This window comes from Pseudorca crassidens, chromosome 12 (genome assembly GCF_039906515.1).
Source record: "Pseudorca crassidens isolate mPseCra1 chromosome 12, mPseCra1.hap1, whole genome shotgun sequence".
NCBI lineage: Eukaryota > Metazoa > Chordata > Mammalia > Artiodactyla > Delphinidae > Pseudorca > Pseudorca crassidens.
The window spans coordinates 49,674,569-49,699,130 of NC_090307.1; the positions used below are offsets into that span (position 1 = coordinate 49,674,569).

The window sequence follows — 24,562 nt, forward strand, 5'->3', positions numbered from 1 at the left end:
GTGCTAGCAGACAAACCAGACAGGAAATACTAAATGAAGTTCTTCAGGCTGAAAACAAGAGACTCCAGAAAGTAACTCAAATTCACATGAAAAGGGCACTGGTAAAGTTAATTATATAATTTATATGCATATTACTGCTTTATCTTAATGGGTTTAAAAAACAACTATATAGAACAATATATATAATTGTATTCTTGAACCTATAACATATTAGAAATGTAACATATTTGTGAACAATAACACAAAGAAAGTGGTCAGGAGCAAAGTTGTACTGCACTAGGGAAATGACTTCAGATGGTAACTGGAATCTATAGGAACAAATGAAGAAAACTAGGAATGGTAAATAAGAAGGTAATAAAACAAATGCTACAAATATATCCTTGTGCTCCTTTCTTCTGTCAGCATCTTTAAAAGACATATAATTACATAAGGTAATAATTATAACAAGGTATTGCTGGGTTTGTAACATATCTAGATGCAATATGTAGAGCAATAATAGCACAAAAATAAAAAAGAGGGAAATGAGCTAAATAGGAAAAATGTTTCTACATCTGACTGAAACAAGTTAATATAAATGTGAAGTAAATTCTAATAAGATGTATATTGTAAACCCAAGAGCAATCACTAAAAAATATATATATTCTTTTATTTATTTATTTTTTTTGCGGTACGCGGGCTTCTCACTGTTATGGCCTCTCCTGCTGTGGAGCACAGGCTCCGGATGCACAGGCTCAGCGGCCATGGCTCACGGGCCCAGCTGCTCCACAGCATGTGGGATCTTCCCAGACCGGGGCACGAACTCGTGTCCCCTGCATCAGCAGGCAGACTCTGAACCACTGCGCCACCAGGGAAGCCCAAAATATATATATTCTTAAAAAATATTATAAAGGAATTAAAATGTTACACTAGAAAATATTCACTTAATGCAAAGGAAAGAGGGAACAGAGGAAGAACAACAACAAAAAAATATATAGAAACAAAAGTAAATGGCAGACTTAAACCCAACTATATCAGTAACATTAAATGTGAATGGATTAAATAATCCAATCAAAAGGCAAAAAGTGTCACACCCAATTATAAAATAGGATTCAACTATATGCTGCCTACAGAAGACACACTTTAGACTCAAAGACACTAAAAAGGTCAAAGTAAAAGGACAGAAAAGACATATCATCCAACAGCAACCATAAGAAAACTGGAGTGGCCATACTAATATCAGACAATAGAGTAAAACATAATGTGTTACTGGAGATAAAAAGGGGTACTTTATAATTGATAAAACAGCCAATGGATCAGGAAGATTTAACAATTACAAACACATATGCACCAAACAACAAAGCCCAAAATATATGAAGAAAAGTTGACATAAACGAAGGAAAAAAATAGAGAATTCAACAATAATACTTGCGAGACCTCAACACTCTACTTTCAATGAAAGATAGATGTCTAGGATAAGATAGATAGATGTAGAAGATCAACTAGGAAATCAAATACTTGAACAACACTATAAACCAACCATACCTAAAACACATCAATAGTATACTCTACCCAGCAACAGCATTCTTCTTAAGTGTATGTGGAACAGTCTCAGGATAGACTACACGCTAGGATATAAAACAAGTTTAAATAAATTTAAAAGGACTGAAATCATACAATGTGTGGTCTCCAACTACAATGGAGTGAAATTAGAAATCAGTAACAAAAAGAAATTAGGGGAACTCACAAATATGTAGAAATTAATTACTGCTAAGTAGCCAGTTGGTCAGTTAAGAAATCACAAGGGAAACTGGACTATACTTTGAGATGAATGAAAATGAAGACACAACATACCCAAATTTATGTGATGCAGTTAAAGTAGTGTTTAAGGAAAATTTATACAGCTGACCCTGGACAACATGGGGGTTGGAGGTACTGACGCCCCACACCCCTGTTCCGTTGAAAATCTGCATGTATCTTTACAGCTGGCCCTCCATATCTGAAGTTCCGCATCCACAGATTCAACTGATTGCAGCTCATGTAGTAGCATAGTATGCACTTATTGAAAAAAATCTGAGTATAAGTGGACCTGTGCAGTTCAAACCTGTGTTGTACACAGGTGAACTGTTGTTGTAAATCCCTCTATTTTAAAAGAAGGATTAGGGCTTCCCTGGTGGCGCAGTGGTTAAGAATCCGCCTGCCAATGCAGGGAAGGCGGGTTCAAGCCCTGGTCCAGGAAGATCCCACATGCCACGGAGCAACTAAGCCCGTGCACCACAACTACTGAGCCTGCGCTCTAGAGCCTGCGAGCCACAACTACTGAAGCCCGCGCACCTAGAGCTCGTGCTCTGCAACAAAAGAAGCCACCACAATGAGAAGCCCGTGCACCACAATGAAGAGTAGCCCCTGCTCGCCGCAACTAGAGAAAGCCCGCGTGCAGCAATGAAGACCCAACACAGCCAAAAATAGATAAATAAATAAATAAATTTATATATTAAAAAAAAAAGATCTGAGGAGATGTGGGAAGCCCTGAAGGATTTCAAGTAGGAGAGACATTATTATATTTGCATTTCAAAAAAAAATAAAAGAACGATTATTTGAATTAATAACTTAACCTATCTTCAGACATTGGGGAAAAAAGCAAAATAAAAACTATAGCAAGCAGACGAAAGAAAATTAATAAAGATTAGAGCAGGGATCAATAGAATAGAGAATAGAAAAACAACTGAGAAAAATCAAAGCAAAAGTTGGTTCTCTGAACAGACCAACAAAATTGACAAATCTTTACCTAGATTAACTAAGAGAAAAGGAGAGAAGGCTCAATCTGCTAAAATTAGGAATGAAAGAGGGGATATGACCACTAATCTTACAGAAAGAAGGATTATAACAGAATACTATGACCTATTATAAACCAATAAATTGGATAAATAATATGAAATGGACAAATTCCTAGAAACACATAAACTACTAAAACTAACTTAAGAAAATGGGCAACCTGAATAGATCTCTAACAAACACAGATTGAATTAATAATCAAAAATAGTATCCACAAGATAAGCTCAGTTCCAGATGGCTTCACTGATGAATTCTACCAAACATCTAAGGAAAAATAAATCCTTCACAGATTCTTCTAAAAAACAGAAGAGGAAACGTGTCAATTCATTCTGTAAGGTCGGTATTACCCTGATATTAAAACCAAACAAAGACATCACAAGAAAACTAGAGACCAAAATGTCTTATGTATACCAATGCAAAAATTCTCAACAAAGTACTACCAACTGAATCCAGCAACATTTAAAAAGTGTTATACCCTATGACCAAGTGATATTTATCTCAGTATGCAAGGTTGGTTTAAGACCCACAGCGAACACCATACTTAGTGGTGAAAGACTAAATGCTTTTCCCCTAAGATCAGGAACATTTGAGATGAGGAATGAGACAAAGATGCCTACAATCACTATCACTTTTATTTAACATTATACTGAGAGTTCTAACCAGGAAAATTAAGCAAGAATAGAAATTAAAACTATCCACATATATTATGATCTTCTATATAAAAATCCAAACAAATCCACGAAAAAAGCCATTAAAATTAATAAACAAGTTCAGCTAGGAAGAGGATACAAGATCAATTTAAAAAAATCAACTGTATTTCTATACATTTCCAATGACTAACTATAAATGGAATTAAGAAAAAAATTCTATTTACAATAACATCAAAAATAATATACTTTAGGAATAAATTTAAGAAAATAAGTGCAAAAGCAATACTGTGGAAACTACAAACTGTTGCTGAAAGAAATTAAACATCTAAATAAATGGAAAGGTATCCCATGTTTGTGGACTGAGAGACTTATACTTACTTTGCAGGACTGTTAAAGGGATCAAATGAGACAATATGAGCAAATTTATGAATTTTAAAGTTATTGGTGGTAGTTGTTATTAATGCCTTAAGGTCCACAACCTTTGAGTCTTTCTAACTCAAATATGAGTTAAAGCGACTTCACAGCCTTTGAAATCCAAACTGTGGAGGGCGCATATGGTGAGCACTGAAGACAATTGCCTCTCATTTCATGACGTCCAGGAGCACTGTTACAACTGTGGGAGCAGATGATCATGTAATATTCCTTTGATAAAGCTAGGGTGGAAACAAGAACCACGAAGATTATCCAGGAACTAATTCAGGAATTTGAGAAATGCAAAACCTATACCATGTCTCAGCATGAAGGAGTTGATGAAAAAGGACCAGAACCATTTCACAAGCAACTTTTCACAAACTTCTGTATAGTAAGACTGAGAAGCAGAATTTATGAAGCACAGTCTATGACATAAAAGAAGCAATCAAGTCCTTACTCATCACTCTGAAATACATTATAGAAGAGACACAGAATACCAAAAACGGAAAGAGCCACAGTCTGGTCTAAATCCCACAAATTCATAAAAAAGAAGACTGAAGAGATTACCAAAAATATTCAACAGAATAATCTTCAGGGCTTTGCTACAGTTTCTTTCATTTCCTCACAATGCCCCCCTTTTTGTTTCCAGCTCCTGCTCCCTAGAAAAACCTGTGATGCATATGCATATTTTTAAAAAACTAGTTCTGTTCACAGAGGAAATTCTGAAGTAAAGAGAAATCAAATACTTAAAGTATTCATTACCTTGGGAAAATCAGAGCTGACTCCTATGTAATTTAAGCATCCTTGAGCAATCCTCTGCTAATCCTCAGTATATAAAAGAAGTAGAACAAGATTTTTTAAAATGTTATTTTAATCAGTGTTTCTGTGTCATTCCTCAAGTATTGGTTATCTTATTGTGCATCTGTGAGAGCACAAATATGAGTATGTTCTTCTGCCACACCTCAGCAGAAATTCCAAAAGCTGCTCTTCAAGGTAACTTCTCACCTCCTCTCTAAATAACAACTAAAGGCAATTTATCTCCTCTCTTTTGTGGGAGTTTATCCATGGTCGACAGCATAACAAGTTATAGTGTAGTGCATACTTAGGCTGTGGTCCCGGTTTGCTGCTGTTTTGCTCTAGCAAGTTTCAGTTTTTGTTTCTCTGTGTAATAAAAAGATCAGGCTCTAAAATGCTATAAATCGCCTTTTAACATTGCTACGCAAGGAGCCATATTGTACACACACCAAGTGGTAAGCACAGTGTTGCGGAAAGAGTAGAGTTAAACAGACCTGAATTCAAATTCCCTCTGACATCTATGACTTGTCTGGCATTGGGCAAATTCTTTACCCTCAGAGACTTTTTCCTTATTTGCTATCTATCTATTATGACCAGCAAACAAAAGAATATAAATAATGTATAAAAATAATAATGGATGAAAAGTGCCCAGCAATATAATGTTGTATGTCAATTGTAGCTCAATTTTTTAAAAAAGTGCTTAGCACAGAACGCCCTCAATAAGTGATCCATTCCCACTTACCAGCAAGTTTCCACTCCTGAAAGTTCTTCTCTCTGAATACTTTTTTGATTGTTTCTAAACCAACTTCACTGACTAGATAGGAATTTTGTTTTTAACAAATTAGGAGTAATTTCATTGAAACACATTCATAGCTACTTTATAAGAGTGCATATAGGAGGACAATTTAGAACCAGCAGAAAATGTATCCAGTGGTGCACACAGCCTTAAGTGTAGGTACCTCGTGTACAATACAAAACTAAAACACAGCTACAACAGAACATTAGGTACAAAAGAGGCACCCTCATTTTGCTAGGGGAAACTGACATCACGTGAACCAAATGCTTCCACTTCTTTACCACCTTTGGGGGTCAGAGTTCCCATTGCTGCTCAGCAAAATACATAGAAAATAATCAAATTATGAGTAGAGTTTTTTTCCAAAGAAGATAACACGTGCTTTTTTTCCCCACTGAAATTCCAAGTGACTTTCATTTGAGGAAAGAAAACAAGGTAGAACACTCCAACACCATTCTGCATATTTACGATATGCAAATGATCACAAAGCAAAACCTTTGCCTCAGTCATGAAAAACAGCCCCACAGAGTACACTCTAGTGTAAAAAGTAGTCACAGGCTCATTAACGGTAGCATTCACACAATGCTTCACAAATAACCACCTCATGGCTCTGACCTGTCAACTCTGGCATTTGCTCCCTGTGAGAGGGCTCCTTCTAACTCAAAGTTACTTACAATCATCACACATCTGAAAATTGTGCGGGAAGCAACATTATTCATTTCTAAGCAGTAAACTTACTTAGGCTTGTTTAAATTTAAAATTCACTTTCGGTCTTAACACACAAGAGCCTTTTAAAAACATTTTTTTAAACATAGTAATCTAAGCGTGTGGATATAAAAATTGATCCTTTCTCCATATGAAAATAAACTTTAGCGATACTCTTTATCTTCCCGCATCTAAGAGCCAGTGCCTCAAAGGCCCTCCTGAATAGGCTGCTCCAGCTTTTCCTGTGTCACTTAAGGGAAAAGATGCTCTCTTTAAATAGGAAAAGAAAAACTATGCAGTAAGGACTCAAAGATGCTATCTTGATTGTAACGCCAAATCACTGCCCCGCAAAGTCAAGATTATGAAAGGTTCTCTTGGCTGAGTTTTTTAGAACTCCCAGCGAGAAGGCGCAATCCCGGGCTGCGACGTTTCCCGTGTCACCGCTGGCCGGCCCGAGGGATAAGCCGGAAAAGGTGAGCGACATACCTGGAGGAAGCTGAAAATTAGCAGGCAACTGGATTGTTGTGGTGTTGGGTGCTTTCACAGCGACAATCTGAGGAGCTGGCAGACGAGGGCCGCTGCTGAGTTTAGGAAGAGCACTGACAGGAGCCACTTTAGTCACCAGGGTCCCCACGGGGGACCGCAGCGGCTGGGGCGCCGTGGACTCCACGCAGACACTGACAGGAGCCTTAGTCACGGCGCCCAAGGCCACCGGAGTGCTCTCTACCCGGACTGGCAGAGTCGCGGCGGGGGCCATGGTCACGGTCCCGGAGGCGCCCACACCAGCTGGGGGAGCGGCGCCGGCCGATTCTGTGAGGCCCGCGGGCATCCCCAGGTGGATCAGCGGCAGCTGAGGCGCCGCCGTTCCGGGAGCACAGGCGAGGGGACGCTTGACAAGCGGCAGCCGACTCCAGCGCAGTTCCGGCTCCACAGCATCGCTAGGGAGAGGCGCCGGGGCCGCCACACGAGTCAGTGACCGGAGCCGGCTGGACAGCGGGACCCCGGCGCTCCGGACCTTCCTCCAGTCCGCGCGGCCCCGCCGGCAGCCACACCTGCTCGGCCGCTCGCCGCTTCCTCAGCGGCGCTCACACGTGCGCCGGCTCAACCCGGCCCCTCAGTCTCGCGACCAGATGCAGCGGAGCCCGGCTGCGCGGCTCCCGGAAGGGCGTCACTTCGGCTCCCACCTTCCACCAAAACTCTGCGCGGCGGATTCCCCCGCCAGAAATTTCAAAACTACAAACCCAGAGCGGCCCAAAGCCCCCTACGCGCGCTCTGCACGGCCCCTCTGCGCGACCACGCCAGCCATGTTTATATAGCCACGCGGAGACCTCGCGCACGCGCACCAGCTGCCGCCGCTGCCCCGGGCTTCCCCCAGAATCCGGCCGCGTGATTGGCCATAGACTGGAATCGCGCTCGTGACGTCAGTAGGGACGGCTCCAGAGGGCGTTAGAATCCGCCTCTGAATCCTGAGGAAAGAGGGGCGAGTTGCCAGAAATCTACCACGTGGCGAGGCCAGACAGCACTTGGAAAACTGCGGTGTCCGCGTTCTGCTCTCTCCTTGGTATCCCCAGTTGCGTGTTCCTTGAAGAGCCCGGACTATACTTTCCACAGGCTTCTACTTTTTAAGGAAACAGTGTGGAAGACCGATTTCAGAGAACGATAACAAAGTAAGAACTCAGTCACGCTTCCTCACTGTTTTTCTGCGGGCTTGGCTGTATAGCGTCGTTAGAATGAGCATTGCATTTGACACTGTGAAAAAAAACCTTCCATTTCTTTCTTTTAAATGTTTAAGCATGGCGTATAATTTTACAGTCTGTAAAATGTGCCTATTTTCGTATAATTAATTTAGGGTTGAGTTGCCCCAAGGGAAAATCTCTTTCTTACTTGGCGTTGCTGTAGATGTCTCCGTCACCTCTGAGCTTATTTAAGTTGTTTACATGTCTGTCTGCTAGAAAACTGGGACAGTGTCTTTTGATTCCTACATCCTCAGATTCTAGCGCTTAGATTTTAAGTGCAATGCTAGATATTCTTTGAATAAGTGAAAAGAGTGTGGCAAATGAATCAATAATACAAGTAAAATATGGGAAAACTTGCCCCTTAGAGATCTAATCAGAGAAGATGCCTTGATTTCAGGCTGGTGTCCTAATATTATATATTTTAGGAACTGACACTATACTGAATGAGATAGATTATACAGGTAGGCAGGCAACGTGACCTTTACGGCTTCTAGTTCTGTCCCACCCTGTATGTTCCAACAGACAGGATCTACTCACAGTCCTCACACGTCACTGCATTTGCCATCTCCCACATCTCAGCCAGTCCAAATCAAGAACCCATCTCATGACCCAAATCAATCGCAACATTCCCCATTTTATGAAGACTTACTTGATCACTTACCTTACAGAAAACCCCTCCAAGTGGAGTTGAAGAGAGGAAAACTAAATTTATTGAGCACCTTTTGCGTGCTGGTCTTAGGAGATACCTTTCTTTCTCCTTTCTTTTTTTATTTCTTTCTTTCTCTTTCTCTCTTTCTCTCCCTCCCTCTTTCTTTCTTTACCACCTCATTTTACTGACTTAAAAACTGTAAGAGTAGTTTATCTATGAAGCTGGGAATCTAACCAGTCTGTATGAAGCCAAAGTACATCTCTTTCCACTACTCCACAAATGTCTGATTCATCTTATATCCTCCATTGCCACTGGCAAAATGCCTTGCACAGAAAAGGTATTTAATAAATAATTTGCTAAGTGAATGAATTAAATGGAGCCATGCAACATTTTCAGTGAAGCAAAACCATCTAGTGGATTTGAATCTTAGACCTGCTTTTTACTAGATAGGCAAATTGTTTAGCCTTGGTTTTTCTCTCTCCGTGTAGTATAGTTCAGTGAATGCTAGAGGAAGGAAGGCTCAGAAGTTTGCTCTGAGAACTACCCTTTTCTAAACTTCCATTAAACCCCACCTCCAACTCACATACTTTATTTAGGTATGTAAATAACCTCTATCAAGTTACTAAGAGGCTTGACTTGAGGAAGTATACTTTCTTTTTAAGGTGACCTTGAACATTTTTCTTTTATGTTTGCTTTATAATTTGCCTTGCTAATGGAAACTTTAATTTTCTAGTTGAAAAAAATATACTCCTCCTTACCCAGCACTTGTCCTGATATTTGGAGTTTAGCAATAATTATGTTTAGTACATTTCCTTCCTACAGAAACTTATAATAATAAAATAGGATACATAGGAAGGCAAAATGCATTTTGTCTCTATGTAAGAAAAGAAAAAATGTAGGGGGAAGATTATATCTTGATTTTATTAGATTTATCTGTTAAAATATTTGTAAAATTAAAGATGTTGAAAAATACTTATTCATTTACCTTCTTAGTCCAGAGTACTAATCCCATTCATGAGGGTTCCACTGTCATAATTTTACACCTCCCAAAAGCCCCACCTACTAATACCATCACCTTTGGGAATTAGGGTTTCAAAATACGAATTTTGGGGAGACACAAACATTCAGATTATAGCGACTTCTAAATGATGGACTCAGTCATTAATTGTCCAAATATTCTGCTTATCAACTCAGGTAATAAAACAAAATCGAACAAATATAAAATTTATGTTCTGAATATTTTACTATTTTACATACAAACACACAAACATAATTTAACTCGGGTACAGTTATCGAGTGGACAATGTAAGTTTTTCTTATTGTCCACTTGATTTTACAAGTACATACAGTCTCTTCACAAAATGAATAAAAGTTTACTACTCTAGAATTTAAGTAGGAAGCCTTCTTTATCAGTGAAATGAGACCAGCTGAAAAATCTGCCGGAGAAAACATAACTGTTTGACTAAGATGGCTATGGCCTCAGCTTCAAAACGAGCCAGGAACAACTGTGTGCCTTCAAGTTCTATACCTTGAACCTAGTCCCAGTATCTATGTTTTGCATCAGAGCATTTAAATACTTTCTGCAACAGAACACCACTCTGTCATTCCCTTCCTCTTAAAGGAATGTGACTCGAACTTTTTTTTGGCTGCGCCACGTGGCTTGCAGGATCCCAGTCAAGGATCGAACCTGGGCTCCCGGCACAGAGTCTTAACCACTAGACCACCAGGGAATTCCTGTGGTCCAGACTCTTAAAGAGTTTTGACTTTATGAATGATTTCCAGTTTTGGTGGCTTCATTAAAGATTCAGTGAAGTTTGAGACACTTTTTAACATTTTTAGTGTTTGAAATCTTGCTCTTAGAAAAAGTGAATGCAGCTGAATGATCCTAACATAAGAGATCCATTCACACTATGGAATATTAATTAGCGTTAAGATTTACACATTTAGGGACTTCCCTAGTGGCTCAGTGGTTAAGAAACCGTCTGCCAATGCAGAGGACACTGGTTCAAGCCCTGGTCCAGGAAGATCCCACATGCTGCAGAGCAACTAGGCCCATGTGCCATAACTACTGAGCCTGCGCTCTAGAGCCCGCGGGCCACAATTACTGAGCCCATGTACCACAACTACAGATGCCTAGAGCCCTGCTCCACAACGAGAGGCCACTGCAATGAGAAGCCCATGCACCGCAACGAAGCGTTGCCCCTGCTCGCCACAACTGGAGAAGGCCCGCGCGCAGCAGCAAAGATCCAACTCAACCAAAAATAAATAAATAAATAAAATTTATTTTTTTAAAAAAAGAGATTTACACATTTAGAGGTACATTTATGGAAAAATGATCATGGTATATTGTTAAATTTTTTAAAAGGTTATAAAGTAGTATGCAAAGTATGACTCCATTTTTTTGTAAATTAAAACAAATTTTTAATCAATAAGCAGATTAGATATATACTCAGAAGAAAATCTAGATTATACACCAAACCCTTAACAGAGGACATCTCTATTTGGAGATACTCTAAGCGATCCTTTTTTTTTTTTTTTAATTTTTATTGAAGTATAGTTGCTTTACAATATTGTGTTAGTTTCTACTGTACAGCAAAATGAATCAGCTATAAGTATACATATATCCCCTCGTTTTTGGATTTCCTTCCCATTTAGGTCACCATGGAGCATTGAGTAGAGTTCCCTGTACTATGCAGTAGGTTCTCATTAGTTAACTAAGTGATCCTTTTTAAAAGAAATTCTGTGTATTTTCTAATTCTTTTAACAATGAATGAATAGTATTTACATAACATAGTCAAAAATTAACACAAGCTTTTTCTTAAAATATGTATTCTTAGTAACAATTGAAATCTGTAAACACAGCTAAGTACTCCCTAGTCTCCTTCGCATAGCATCCAAGAAACTTCACTGAACTTCACCAAGCTGGGAACCTTCCCCTGGCCCATATGTAACTACGGGAATTTCCCAAATACCCCCAAACTTTCTCTCAACTTTATGCCTTTTCATACATTGGTTCACATCCCTTCAAAGACCTTCCGCATCTGAAACATGTTCTACCTGGCCAATTCCTATTTGGCCTTCAACAGGCTACAGCCTACACTGGATGAATTCAGTACCTCTTTCGTCTCTCATAGCACACTGTAGTATCTGAGTTGTTTTTCTTGTCTATCCTCTCTCACTAAATTGTGAACTTCCTGATAGCTGAGACTGTGTCATGTTCATCTCAGAACCAGAAGAGAGAATCTAATACATAGTAGAAAGACAAAGAGTACTTCTCCGACTCCTATTCCAATCCCAACCTCTAGACTGGCTGCCAGGGGCAGGAATTCTATCTTGTCTGTGTATTCCTGGTGTCTAATAGGAGGGTAATATTTCAGCTTTCTGTTCTCAGTCTATACTTTCCTTGGGTGATAACATTCACTTCCATGGCTTAATTTCTATCTATATGTTTATGACTTCCAGATCTATCTATCTTTGGCCCAGTTTCTCTCCTGGTTTCCAGACTTATGTAGACAGCTGCCTACTGTCTTCACCTGGATGGCCCACAGGTTCAAACTAAACTTATTCTGCCATCTTCAAACCTGCTTTTTCTTCTATGATCCTATTTCAGTGAACCAATGAACCCCTTTCCAGTTGCCTAAGATGTAAAATTAGGAACTGACCTTGAGTTTTCCCTCTTTTTCACCCCTGTTTCAATCAGTCTTAGATCCTGTCAATCCCAGCATCATATCTGTAATATCTCTGTGATCCATCAACTTCTCTCATTCCCACCATCACTCTTCTAGTTCAACCCAAGTGCACTCACTTAAATTATACTAACTGTGCTGTGTCCATGCTTCTAGCCTTGCCCCTCCATTCTATTCTGCAGTCTGCAATTAGAGAGACTTTTTTTTTTCCCAAAATGTTCCTTTAAGCACTAACATGAGAGTTATTATCATCATTCTTTGATTTAGGATTATTTTTCTTTCTTACTGAAAGGAACCTAAAAAGAAAACAATTTCTATATTTAACCATTTGTAATTCTATCATTCTGGCTGAATTCTAATTTTTGCATATTACTTTCTAATCCTTGTCCATTGTTTGCTTGTGAAGTATGATTTTGTATATAACTTATAAAACTTACCTTTGCCGAAATAATTTTCCATGCTTAAATATTTAAAGCAAGTCACTTGCATAGTTCCATACTTCTAAAATGTCTTCATAATGATCATTTTACACGTTTATGAAATACAAACACATAGTTGTTTGCATGTATAATTACAAATTATGATAAATGCTATGAAAGAAAAGAACAAGGTGCTTCAAAAGAGGGTAATGGATAGGATCTAATTTCGCTGTGGAGATAGGGAAGTGTTCCAGGAATTAAAAAAATGCCTGTGAGACAACTAGGGGAAGGGTGGCCTAAATGACCTTTGGAGAGGCCAAAAGGGGCTTGACCACCTTCAGGGCTTAAAGGTCATGTGATGTGCAAATGAAAGCAATTGAAATATTTTAAGCAGAGGAGTAAAAATGAATCAATTTACGTTTGAAAACTTTTTATTTGGAAATAATTTCAAATTTAGAGAAGAGCTGCAAGAAATAGTACTTAAAATTCCCATATTCTCTCCATCCAGATTCACCAATTTTAACATTTTGATTTGTTCATCACTTGCTCTGTCTCTTTGTGTATAAGTGTGTGTGTGTATGCATATATAGTAAACATACTCACTCGATCCTCATTACTCACACATTCTGTATTCGCAAATTCAAATTCAAACCCCCTACCAAACCCCCTACCTAAAATTTATTTGTTCCTCCCCTCGTGCGTTGTGGTACTTGCAAGGTCTTTTGCAGACATTTGCAGAGGAGGGAAAATTTTAGTTGCCAAATGTGCACATTCCCAGGTGAGCTCAAACAAGGCTCTGCCTTCTTGTTTTAGCTCTCATACTATAAACAAGTATCCTTTTTGCAGCCTATTTAGTGCCATGTTTTTCATATTTTTGTACTTTTTGTTGATGATGTCACTGTTTAAAATGGTGCTCAGGCACAGTGCTGAAGTGCTGTCTAGTGTTCCTAGGTTACATGCCTTACAGAGAATATATGTGTTAGATACGCTTCTTTCAGGCATGAGTTATAGTGCTATTGGTTGTGAGTTCAATGTTAATGAATCAACAATATATATTAAATAAGGTATCTTTAAACAGAAACACATAAGACATGTTGATACATTGAAGGGTGGAAAAAAAAACATGTTATGACCAGAGGCTTAGAGGAACCTAACTCTGTATTTCCCCTAGTCACGATTTTTTAGTATTTGCTAATTCAGTGTTCTGTGACTTCATAGAACACAATCACCACAAATAATGAGAATCAATTCTATATACACTTTTCCCCTAAACTACTTGAAAGCAAGTTGCAGACTTACCCCATTACCCCCAAATACTTCAGTTTATATTTCCTAAAAACAAGGACTTATATAACCACAGTACAAATAACAAAAGTAGGAAATTTAACATTGATACAACTATTTAGTCAGCAGATCTTTAATCAACAGATCTTTTTCCATTTTGTCCCAATAATGTTTTTTATAGAAAATTTTTTTCTAATCCAGGATCCAATCCAGAATCTTTCATTGCATACAGTTTTATATCTCCTCAGTCTCCTTCGGTGTAGAACAGTTCTCTGCCTTTCTTTTTCATGATAGTGCCATTTTTGAAAACAACAGACCCTTTATTTTGTAGAATGTCCTCAATTGGGTTTGTTTGTTGTTTCCTCATGATCAGATTCAGGTTATGCATTTTGACAGGAATACTGCATGAGTGATGTTATGTCCTCTGTGTCACATTAGGAGATACATTATGTAAGTTTACGTTATTACTGTTTACCTTAAATTTGATCACTTGTCTATGTTGGTATACGCCAAGTTTCTCACCATAAAGTTAACTGTTTTTCGTCTTTGTATTTAATAAGCAATGTGGTGGGACATATTTTGAGACTATATAAATATGCTGTTCTTCATCAAGCTTTGCCTTATTAATTTTAGCATCCATTAATGACTTGGCTGTATCAGTTATTACTATGATGGCCACAAAATAGTGATTTTTTAAAACTCATTTCTTCTACATTATTGTTTGACATTCTACTGAAAGAAATAGTTTTCCCATTTCTCTTATGTATGTATCAGCATGGATTCATGCATTCTTTTTTAGTCAATGGGCTATGATCGGTAATTGCCATGACTTATTTTGATTCTCAAATTGTCCGAGATTTGGACAGTGAGAACTCCTTTTTAAGTTGTTTCCTGTATCCTTTTGATGTACCCCCATCATTTTCTGAGTAATGTACATTCTTAAAAGACCATTCTAGTTATTATATGGAGAATGGACTTGGGGAAGGCAAAAGAAGCAACAAAGAAACTAGTTGGATGGCTCTTGCAGGTGAGAGATGATGGCAGCTTGAAATAAGTTGGTAGCAGTGGACAGATTTGAAGTATATCTTGGAGGTAAAAATCTGTGGGTGTTAGTGGTAAATTGAGTAAAGTAGCTTAGGGAGTGGAAGGTGTTAAGAATGACTAACATTTCTAGCTTGAGAAATTGGGTGGATGGTGATTGCATTCACAGCCATGGGGAAGATTGGAGATGGAGCAGCTCTGATGGAAAAGATCAAGAGTTCAAGAAAGATCAAATGGAACTTGAAAGTGAAACAAAAACTAGGCTTTATATTACCTTTCTACCTGCACTTCTTGACAGTATAGATTATACTTGAAGTAATGGGAGTAAATGTTATGATGGAAGGAGAGCAGGTGCAGTAAAGAGAGAAGAACCCATATCAAACCTCAGCATTTCAAGGTAGCATAGAAAAAGAAGCCAATAAAAGGAACTAGAGAAGGAGGAGAGGCTGGAGAGGTAGGGGGAAAAACCAAAAAGGGTGAAGTCAGGAAGCCAAGGCAAAAAAAATCAAAACAGGTGAAGTCAGGAAGCCAAGATAAAAGTGTTGAACTAGGTGAAATGCTGAGAGGTCACATTTCAATTGCCTCTTCTAGAATGATGCTTGATGAAGACAGGGATCTTTTGTTGTTGTTTACTGCTATACCCATATATATGGGCCAATGCCTGGCCCATAGTAGGTGTTTCATAAATATTTTTGACTGAATGAATGAATTTGTAGATCATGTGTTTCTGTAGTGTTATCACATTGATTAGATATAATGTCCAGGAGAATGTAATAATAACAATGATATGCTTCCTAGTCTTGTTCTGTTTTTTTGGCCATGCAGCATGCCAGATCTGTAGGATCCTAGTTTCCCAATCAGGGATCGAACCCGTGCCCCCTGCAGTGGAAGCAAGGAGTCCTATCCACTGGACTGCCAGGAAAGTCCCAAGATGAAGGCTTTGACATCACATCAGCTCAGGGCCATGTTTGGTTTTTGTTTTTTGCTGCCATCAAACATGGAGGTGCTGGGAGTTGAACCCATGGCCTTGTGCATGCTAAGCACGCATTCTACCACTGAGCTACGCCTCCCCTTGAGTTCCTAGTCTTGTTCTTGATGTAATACTTCCTCAAGTGGTTTAATTGTTTGATGTTTGCCTCTCCAAAACAAAAATTTGTGGTTTCTTGCATCATTAATACGTTTCCATGCCCCCCACCCCGTCACCATATGCCCCTCCTCTCCCCCAGTGTCTCCGGAGTAACCCAAATGTAGAATAGAGGTCCCATCGTGATGTGACCGCTGGTTGGCATCACTTCCGGCTACCACCTCCCTTTTCCCACATCTTCTTGTGGTGCCATGCTCCTCTTGCCAGGCAAAGAGGCGGGGGAAGAACTTTCCCAAGGAAGTCTTCTTTGACCCCCTCCCCAGCAAAACCCCCCATTATGTTTGTTTTCCTCTTGGGTGATCCTCCTAGTAGATTCTCCTAGTATATTCCTTACTTCCCTGTTTCTCTTGAGACTCCACATGTTTCTTTCAGAAAGGTCTGTTATTTTACTGTTTAACCTGCAGTTTCTGACACAGTATCGTGAGGTTTTGTGGTAGGAAGGAAGGAAGGAAGGAAGTCAAGGTCCCAGGCAAAACAGCTAAAACCTTTCACCCACCATCACCTCTCTGTTTCCAGGTATTCTTCCCACAGACTCTGTCTTCTAAGTTTCAACAAATTCTTCATTATATCTTTCCTATATTGTCAAGTAATCCCAGCTAATGTATTTCATTTTAATTACATTGTTAACTGATAAGGTGTGATTCTTTTCTTTTTTTCTTTTTTTAAGAAACTTCTGAATGAGAAAAAAGTTTCAAGTTTTCAGGACTTAAAAGTTGTCGACCTTACCATCTCCTAAAGCTTTATGTACGTTAGATCTGGGTTTAAATTCAGATTTGCAAGTGCATTTGTATATCAAAACTCTTAGAAGACTTGCAATAAAGCAACTGTTTTCAAACTTTTTCATCTCAGGAAACTTTAATACTATTAAAACTTACTGAGGACCCCTAAAATCTTTTGTCTGTGTGGATTGTACCTGTCAATATTTACCATGTTAGAAATGAAAACTGAGAAAAGTATAAATTATTTATTTATGGGTCCATTTAAAAATACCAATAAAAGCCTCACTACATGTTATATTAGCCAGGGTCCATTCAGGGGACAGATACCACATCAATTTTTTGAAGAGCGAAAATTTAATATAAAAATTTGTTAGCTACTAGAAGATGGTTAGATACTGAAAGGAGTAGAAGAGGACTGACTCTAAGGCATCCTTAGAGTAGCAGATGCAAAAAAGCATCTATACCCTCCAGCTAGAGGGAGAGTGGGCATTAAAAGAACCAGGGATTAGGAGAGGAACAGTCCCCATGGCTGAGATTCAGACCTCCTCCAAGGGGGCATGGAGCACACAGCCTGGCAGTGATGAAGAAACTTGCCAGCTGAAATGGGCCATTGCTGGTCTATAAAGCCCCTGAAGGTGGGGAAAGCATGGGCTGCGGGTGTAACTGGAGTTATCTGTACTTCATAACAGCGGAGTACCAGAATCCGTAAGCCAAATAGTTACCTGTTGCTGTGGCTGTGCAGTGTGACGTCAGTGCCCTCTATTGGCGAAGTGTAACATTTCATTAGCTGGCAAAGGAGAAATGTTACCAGGGTCCAGCTCTGCTATCACAAAAGAGGGCAAAGAAAGGCAGATTTGTAGCTGAGAGTCAAGAAATTGATAATTAGCACACATAATACCATAAATATTTTATAATATTTCATAAATATTTTAAATGAAAAATAACTATAGTTTTCTCAGCCAGAGATGCCCACATTCTACTAGGAGATACAAGTGTGAAACAATTATAGACAGTATGAGACAGGTCGCAACAAAGAACTTTGGAGACACAGAGGTTGGGCCTCTAATCAAGCCCGAGGAAAGGCTTCTTGGAGAGGGCTACCTGTGGTGAGTCATAAGAAGTTTCCAGAGTCAGCTCAATCGATGAAAAGGAGGAGGAGAAAAGTCTTTTCTGTGAGAGGAAGCATGTGTGTTCTCCCCAGGTCAGTCACATACGCAGCCCCTTGCAATAGAGCTGCTTTACTGACGAAAAGGGCATCATGGGGTGGAGCCACTTGACCCCAAGCTGCTGGCCACCACAGACTGGACAAGCAACAGGAAGCTGGCCCAAGGGCAGCCACTCCTTTGGCCACAATGACCCTACCCAGGCCTGATGCAAAAATATCAGCTGGTCCAAACATATTTACTCGTGCAGAATTGCAGTTGGGAACCTTGGAAAGAGAAGGGAAGTTAACTGTGGAAGCTGAAGCTACATGATTGTAATGGAAAGAGAAGCTAGAGAGGCCATAATGCACATGTATGAGCTAGAAGGTTATAAGGGAAAAGAAACCATGAGTTAGCATAAACCGTGAGTTAAAGAAAGAAAATGAGACTGAGAAAGTCAGACAGTAAAGAGAGAAGAACAGATGTGCTGAAAGGAACTGATCCTGTTACTGCTTCAACATTAGAGTTAAGATCCAAAAGTTCCTGATGCTGACATTTCTAACGCGGCCATTCCTAGGAGGCAAAATGATGTTGTTGTTCCCAGTTTTGTAATTCCCCATGAGGGCCCTTGTTTCTTTGAATCCTTTCTGGAGTGAACCTTTGTTTCTTTTAACCAAAAGATCTCAACTGAAGTGGGCATAGGAAAACATGACACAGTCAGCAAAATGCAAATATCATGTCTGAAAAAAGGTGGCCTTGAATTGTCCCTGAATTCCTAGTGCAGGTGGGCCAGCCTTATATACGTGATCCACTCACATGTTACATGTATTTCAAAGACAGAATTATAATTCACCAAACACATCATTTGGAGAACTTTTCAAAACCTCTTTCCTATTACTTTATCCATTATCAACAAATATGATATTATGCTAGAATAAGATAAGCAAAGAACAATCTCATCTTAGCCAGTAATTTTAAGTAAGAAACATGGAAACAACTGGTATCTGATTTTGGATTTTTAAGTTGTAATATAAATGAATGGCTCTCTAATATTCATTCAGTAAGTATTTATTAACTACCTACTGTAAGCTCAGACTGTTCTAGGCACTGGCCGTACACCAACGAATAAAATAGACGTGGAACTTACAATTCTAATGGGGCGGAGCAGTCAGTAAACACATACAAACACATATTTCAGGTGTTAGGTGTTTGGGGCGTGGGAGTCTTATTTTATAAATGATGGTCAGAGAAAACCTCTCTGATAGGGTGACATTTGTGCAGCAAATGGAAGGAAGTACAGGAGCAAGCCATGTCCACATTAGAGTATGGGTAGAGCGCTGCAGGCAGAGGACAGTTAGTTTCAAAGCTCTGAGACAGGAGCCTGCTTAGTGTTTATGAGGAACAGCAGGGAGGCCAGTGTGGCTTGAGGTGAATGAAGGATGGCAGAAATGGCAGGAATGGCAAGAGATGAAGCAAAGAGGTATGGGGAAGGTGGGGGAAGGGAGATCGCACAGACCATAGTAGGGGCTACGTGTAGATGTCTCCTAAATACTTAGCTAATGAGATCTAACAAGTACTTAGGTGATGCCAGTGCCTCCTAAGCATCCGTCATCTGGGAGCTTGACAGAAGAGACTCATGGGCTCTACCTCAGACTGATTGAATCAGAACCTGCATTTTAAAAAGATCCTCAGAGATTCATATATACATTAAAGTATGAGAAACACTAGTTTAGCTTATGTTAGTCAGCAAAGACATAGGAAACCACAATCAGCACTTTTTCTTTAATTTTCAGTTTAGGATGGATTTTTCTACTTCTGCAAAAAAAAATCACTGGGATTTGGATAGGGATTGCATTGCATCTGTAGACGGCTTTGGGTAGTACTGACATCTTAACAATATTAAGTCTTCCAATCTATGAAAACAGGGTGTCTCTCCATTTATTTATGTCTTCTTTTATTTCTTCCAGCAATGTTTTGCAGTTTTCAGTGCACAAGTCTTTTGCCTCCTTGGTTAAGTTTATTCCTAAGAATTTTATTCTTTTTGATGCTGTTGTAAATGGAATTTCTTAATTTTCTTTTTGGATTGTTCATTGTTAGTGTATAAAATGCATCTAATTTTTGTTTGTTGATTTTTTTATCCTGCAACTTTGTTTTCTACTCCAAAGATTCCATTTAAAAATTGTTAGAACTAGTAAACATCAGTGAACAAAGATGATTTTACTTCTTCCTTTCCAAATTGGATGCCTTTTATTTCTTTTTCTTGCTCAGTTGTTCTGGCTAGAATGTCCAATACACTGATGAATAGAAGTGGTGAGAGTAGGTGTCCTTGTCTTGTTCCTGATTTTAGAGGAAAAGCTTTCTGTCTTGCACCATTGAATATGATGTTAGCTTTGGGTTCTTATCATGTTGAGGAAGTTCCCTTCTGTTTCTAGTATACTGAGTATTTTGTTTTTAAATCACAATTGATACTTCAGATCCTTTCCCATTTGGTAGCTTAAATGGATACAGAAGTCTTGGGAGTGTTTGAAAATGGCATGTTGAAGATGGCAGAGACACAAAATGGGAAGAATCTTGGCTCCTAGACTTTTTTTTTTTTTTAGTTCCTAGATTTTCGCTTGGAGGATTGCAATCAACAATGGGATTTGTTATTGGGAAACAAACTGGGGAATTCCCTGGTGGTCCAGTGGCTAAGGCTCTGCGCTTCTAATGCTGGGGGCTCGGGTTCGATCCCTGGTCAGGGAACTAGATCCCACATGCCTCAACTAAAAATCCCCCACGTGGCAACAAAGATCCTACTTGCTGCAACTAAGACCCAGCACAGCCAAATAAATTAAATTTAATTTAACTAAATTTAAAAAGAGAAGCAAACTGTGTGGGCTCATCTACTATAGTAGCTAGCATTGCTTTAACATGTAAGCAAAAAGTAATTTCCCAAATATAGTAAATGCTCTTACAAATTGATGTGGGAAAAAACCAAAACCTATTGGAAGAATTAGGCAAAGGATATGAACAATCAATGGGAGGAAAATTCAAAAGACTTTTAAACAAACATAAAGATGTTCTACATCATTCATAAAAGAAACGCAAATCAAAATTATTTGGGTAAATTTTTAAAAATACAAAGTAAATAGCTATGAAATTATATATTGAGATTTCGCCTATTTATTGGCAAAAAAGTTTGAAGCACTATTTTATTAGTTTGAGTTCAATTAGAGAAGCAAAACCACTGTGGTATCAAATAAGCAATTTTCTTCCTCTAGGAATTAGACCTCACACAATTGTGGGAGTTGATGGAGAAGTCTGTGCAAGGTTGTTGTCACTGGCGTCAGCTCATTCTGGTAGTGAGGAAGGAAAGTTGGATGTGAAGTGGGGAGGGTGAGAATAAACTAACCCATGGGGACAAACAGTGCCCTCATGTATCTTTCACCATCTGCAACCTTGGCAATGCTGGTGACCTGCAGGAAAAGCTGGTGTCCTTTGCCATGAAGCTGCATGCAAAGAATCTGTTAGCAAAGAATATGAAGGAGGAGATCCGGTAGCATCTGGAGGAACTAGAGTAGCTATGGGCCTGGATGCCTCCCCACACCAATAAAGTGAGCCAGCAAACCAACATCCTTTGCGAGCTGCTACAGTGCTGGTGCCCTACATGGAGCTACTTCTCTTCTGCCTTTCAAATACTGTGCAAATTTCTCCTGTGGCCAACTCAAACTTGCAGCCATATAGGAAAGAAAATTCTGGGAAATAGTTCCAAGGTTAGCTGAGTTGATACCATACAAAGCCAATGCAACTACAATGGGAAAGGTATAGCAGAGGGACCCTCACTCACTGTTAGGAGAAACATAAATTTGTATAATTGTATAACATATTTTTCACCCTGAAATTCTAATTCTAGTGATTTATCCTGTAAATATACTTCTAACTATGGGAAATGACAAACAAAAGTTTATTCATTGCAACATTATTTGCAGTAGCAACACCATGAACAGTAATGATCATCAATAGAAGACTGGTTAAGAATTTAACCTTATATCTGTACGTTGGAAAGAATGATCCTCTCATGGGAAGATCCTCAGAGATATGTTAAGTGAAAAAATCAAGATACAGAACAGCGTACAGTATGCTACCACTTGCATTGAAAGATATATTCATGTTTGTGTATGTATGGAATATCAATAGAAGTATACTGAAAATATCAGTAGAAACATACTAATAACATCCGTTACCTTCAAGAAGAGAAACTTAGTTACTGGGGGACCAAAATGAGATGGAGTATTTATACAATTTTTTTAAAATTTGTGTACCACGTGAATGTATCAGTTATTAAAAATGAGAGTCTCCTTTAAATGAGACTGTTACATGCATTTCTTCTGTTTATTTCTGATATATGCTTCTTGAAATCAAGATCTTACAGAAAATATTCTTGTGACCTGTTTTCTCTCTGATAGGTAAAGCACAGTATACCTTTATAACTCTATTAAGAATACAGTGAAGGGCTTCCCTGGTGGCGCAGTGGTTGAGAGTCCGCCTGCCAATGCAGGGGACATGGGTTCGTGCCCCGGTCCAGGAAGATCCCACATGCTGTGGAGCTGCTGGGCCCGTGAGCCATGGCCATTGAGCCTGTGCTCTGCAACAGGAGAGGCCACAACAGTGAGAGGCCCGCATACCGCAAAAAAGAAAAAAACATTGAAAAACCTTATAATTTTTAATTAGATGAGGCATTTTTATGACCCCTCAATAACCAATGAAAATTTATATGGAGTTATGATAAAGTAACTGCTTAATTTCTTTCTAAAGGAATGTCAATGTATGAAATATATATATATGTATAGATATATTTATATATGTATAAATATATGTATATATGTATTCAATTAAGACAAAGCATGGGAATACTTGGAATGAAGAGCCCTAAGGAAATATGAAATATGAGATTAAGTGGGATTTTTTGCAAACTTGGAGAGTATTTATTTCAATCACATCCTTTTCCAAAGATCAATTAGAAATTTACTTGCTTCCAAGTGTCTTTTAAAACTTACTGTGCAAACTGCAGATCTGCTTCCTAAGAGAATTAGTCATGACTTCACTTCAGATGATGGTGAGATTGTTATGTCTTTCATTACTTCACTCACTTGGTCATCATCCTCAAGATGACCAGGAATGAGGGAAAAAACTTTTAGAAAGGAATAAGTGCTAACCTTAGTAATGAAGCAAAGCTGTCTCTGGCTCTGTCAGACAAGGGAATATTGTAATGACCACTCTTATACCATCCACTATTCAAGAAATAAAGAAATATGATGTGTCAAGTGCAGTCAAAGCCCCGTGTGTTCCCTTCTCTTCCAACCATCCTGATTTTGCTTTTTATTTTTACTACATATGGATACATACATAGACAACACAATACATTATAGTTATGCATGCTTTTAAGTTTTCTTAAGCAGTGTGCTTCTTGAGGGCAAGGTATGCATGTTTAAACTTTTTTAAACTTTTTTTGCATTGAATGTTTTTTGGATTTATAATTGTAAGATACATAATAAAGTATAGATAATTGACATGTACAGTTTAGAGCATAATGAAGTGAACATGCACATGCTCACCACCCAGCTTTATAAAAGCCTTACCTTTCTTGTGCATTTCTCTCCCCGGCTCCCAACAGAAGTACTCATGTCCTGACTTTTGCAACAACTAATTCCCTTGCTTTTCTTCAGTTTTACCTCACTGTATCTGTTAAACACTATATTTAGCTTTGTAGGTCTTTAAGCTTGCTGTAAACATTCCTTTGTGTATACTCTCTCACAATTGGCTTTAGTTTTTGCTCAGTGTTTTGGAGACATATACCTGTTGTGTACATGTAACTGTAGTGCCTTCTTTTTCCCTGCTATATGGTATGCTACTGTATGAATAAATCATAATTTATTCAGTCATTTTCCTGTTGATGAATATTAGGTTACTTCCAATTTTTTTTTTTTTTTGCTATCACAAGCAATGCCTTTATAGGTGATTGTTTTTATGCACATATACTAGAGTTTCTGTAGGCTGTATACCTCAGAGTGGAATTACTGGCTGAAGGACACTTGCCTCTTTGACTTTCTAGATCTCACTACCTTGTTGCCCACAGCAGGTGTCCTAAAGTCCAATAGCAGTATAGGAGTTTCTTGGGCACCAGATGCTCACCAACATTTTATATAGTCTAAAAAAAAATTTTACACAGTCATTTTAAATTTTTTCCAACTTGATGGCTGTGAAGTAGTGTCTTATCATAGTTTAATATGTGTTTCCTGGATTAGTGTGGTAGAGCATTACTTAATAAGCTCCTCATAAAGAGAAAATCATTCAGGTGTTCTCTTCTGTGAACTGCCTGTTTAAATGGTCCATCCATTTTTCTGTTGCATTTTTTTTTTTATTCCTTTGAACCAACAGTCCTACATAAACTCCAGACACACACCTTTTATCAGTTATATGTTACATGTCTTCTCCCATTTATGGCCCGTCTTTTCACTTTCATTATGGTATCTTTTGATGTAGAGAAGCTTACATTTTCAGAGTTGAATTATCAATCTCTTCCTTAAGTGTTAGCACT

At 38.7% G+C, this 24,562-nt stretch overlaps 1 protein-coding gene and 1 long non-coding RNA gene across 5 annotated transcripts in view; one reads left to right on the forward strand and one right to left on the reverse strand.

Moving 5' to 3' along the window:
• Positions 1–7,509, reverse strand: part of TAF4B (TATA-box binding protein associated factor 4b) — a 113,401-nt gene extending 105,892 nt beyond the window's left edge. For all 4 annotated transcript variants that reach the window (XM_067699431.1, XM_067699429.1, XM_067699430.1 and 1 more), the window contains exon 1: positions 6,652–7,509. In XM_067699431.1, the coding sequence (XP_067555532.1) occupies positions 6,652–6,994 (343 nt within the window). In that variant the 5' untranslated portion in view covers positions 6,995–7,509. The remainder of the gene's footprint in view (positions 1–6,651) is intronic.
• A 111-nt stretch (positions 7,510–7,620) lies between these two features.
• The window catches only part of LOC137203391 (uncharacterized), a 54,001-nt gene continuing 37,059 nt past the window's right edge, over positions 7,621–24,562 (forward strand). Inside the window, exon 1 of the long non-coding RNA XR_010933077.1 lies at positions 7,621–7,832. This is a non-coding gene — a long non-coding RNA (uncharacterized lncRNA). The remainder of the gene's footprint in view (positions 7,833–24,562) is intronic.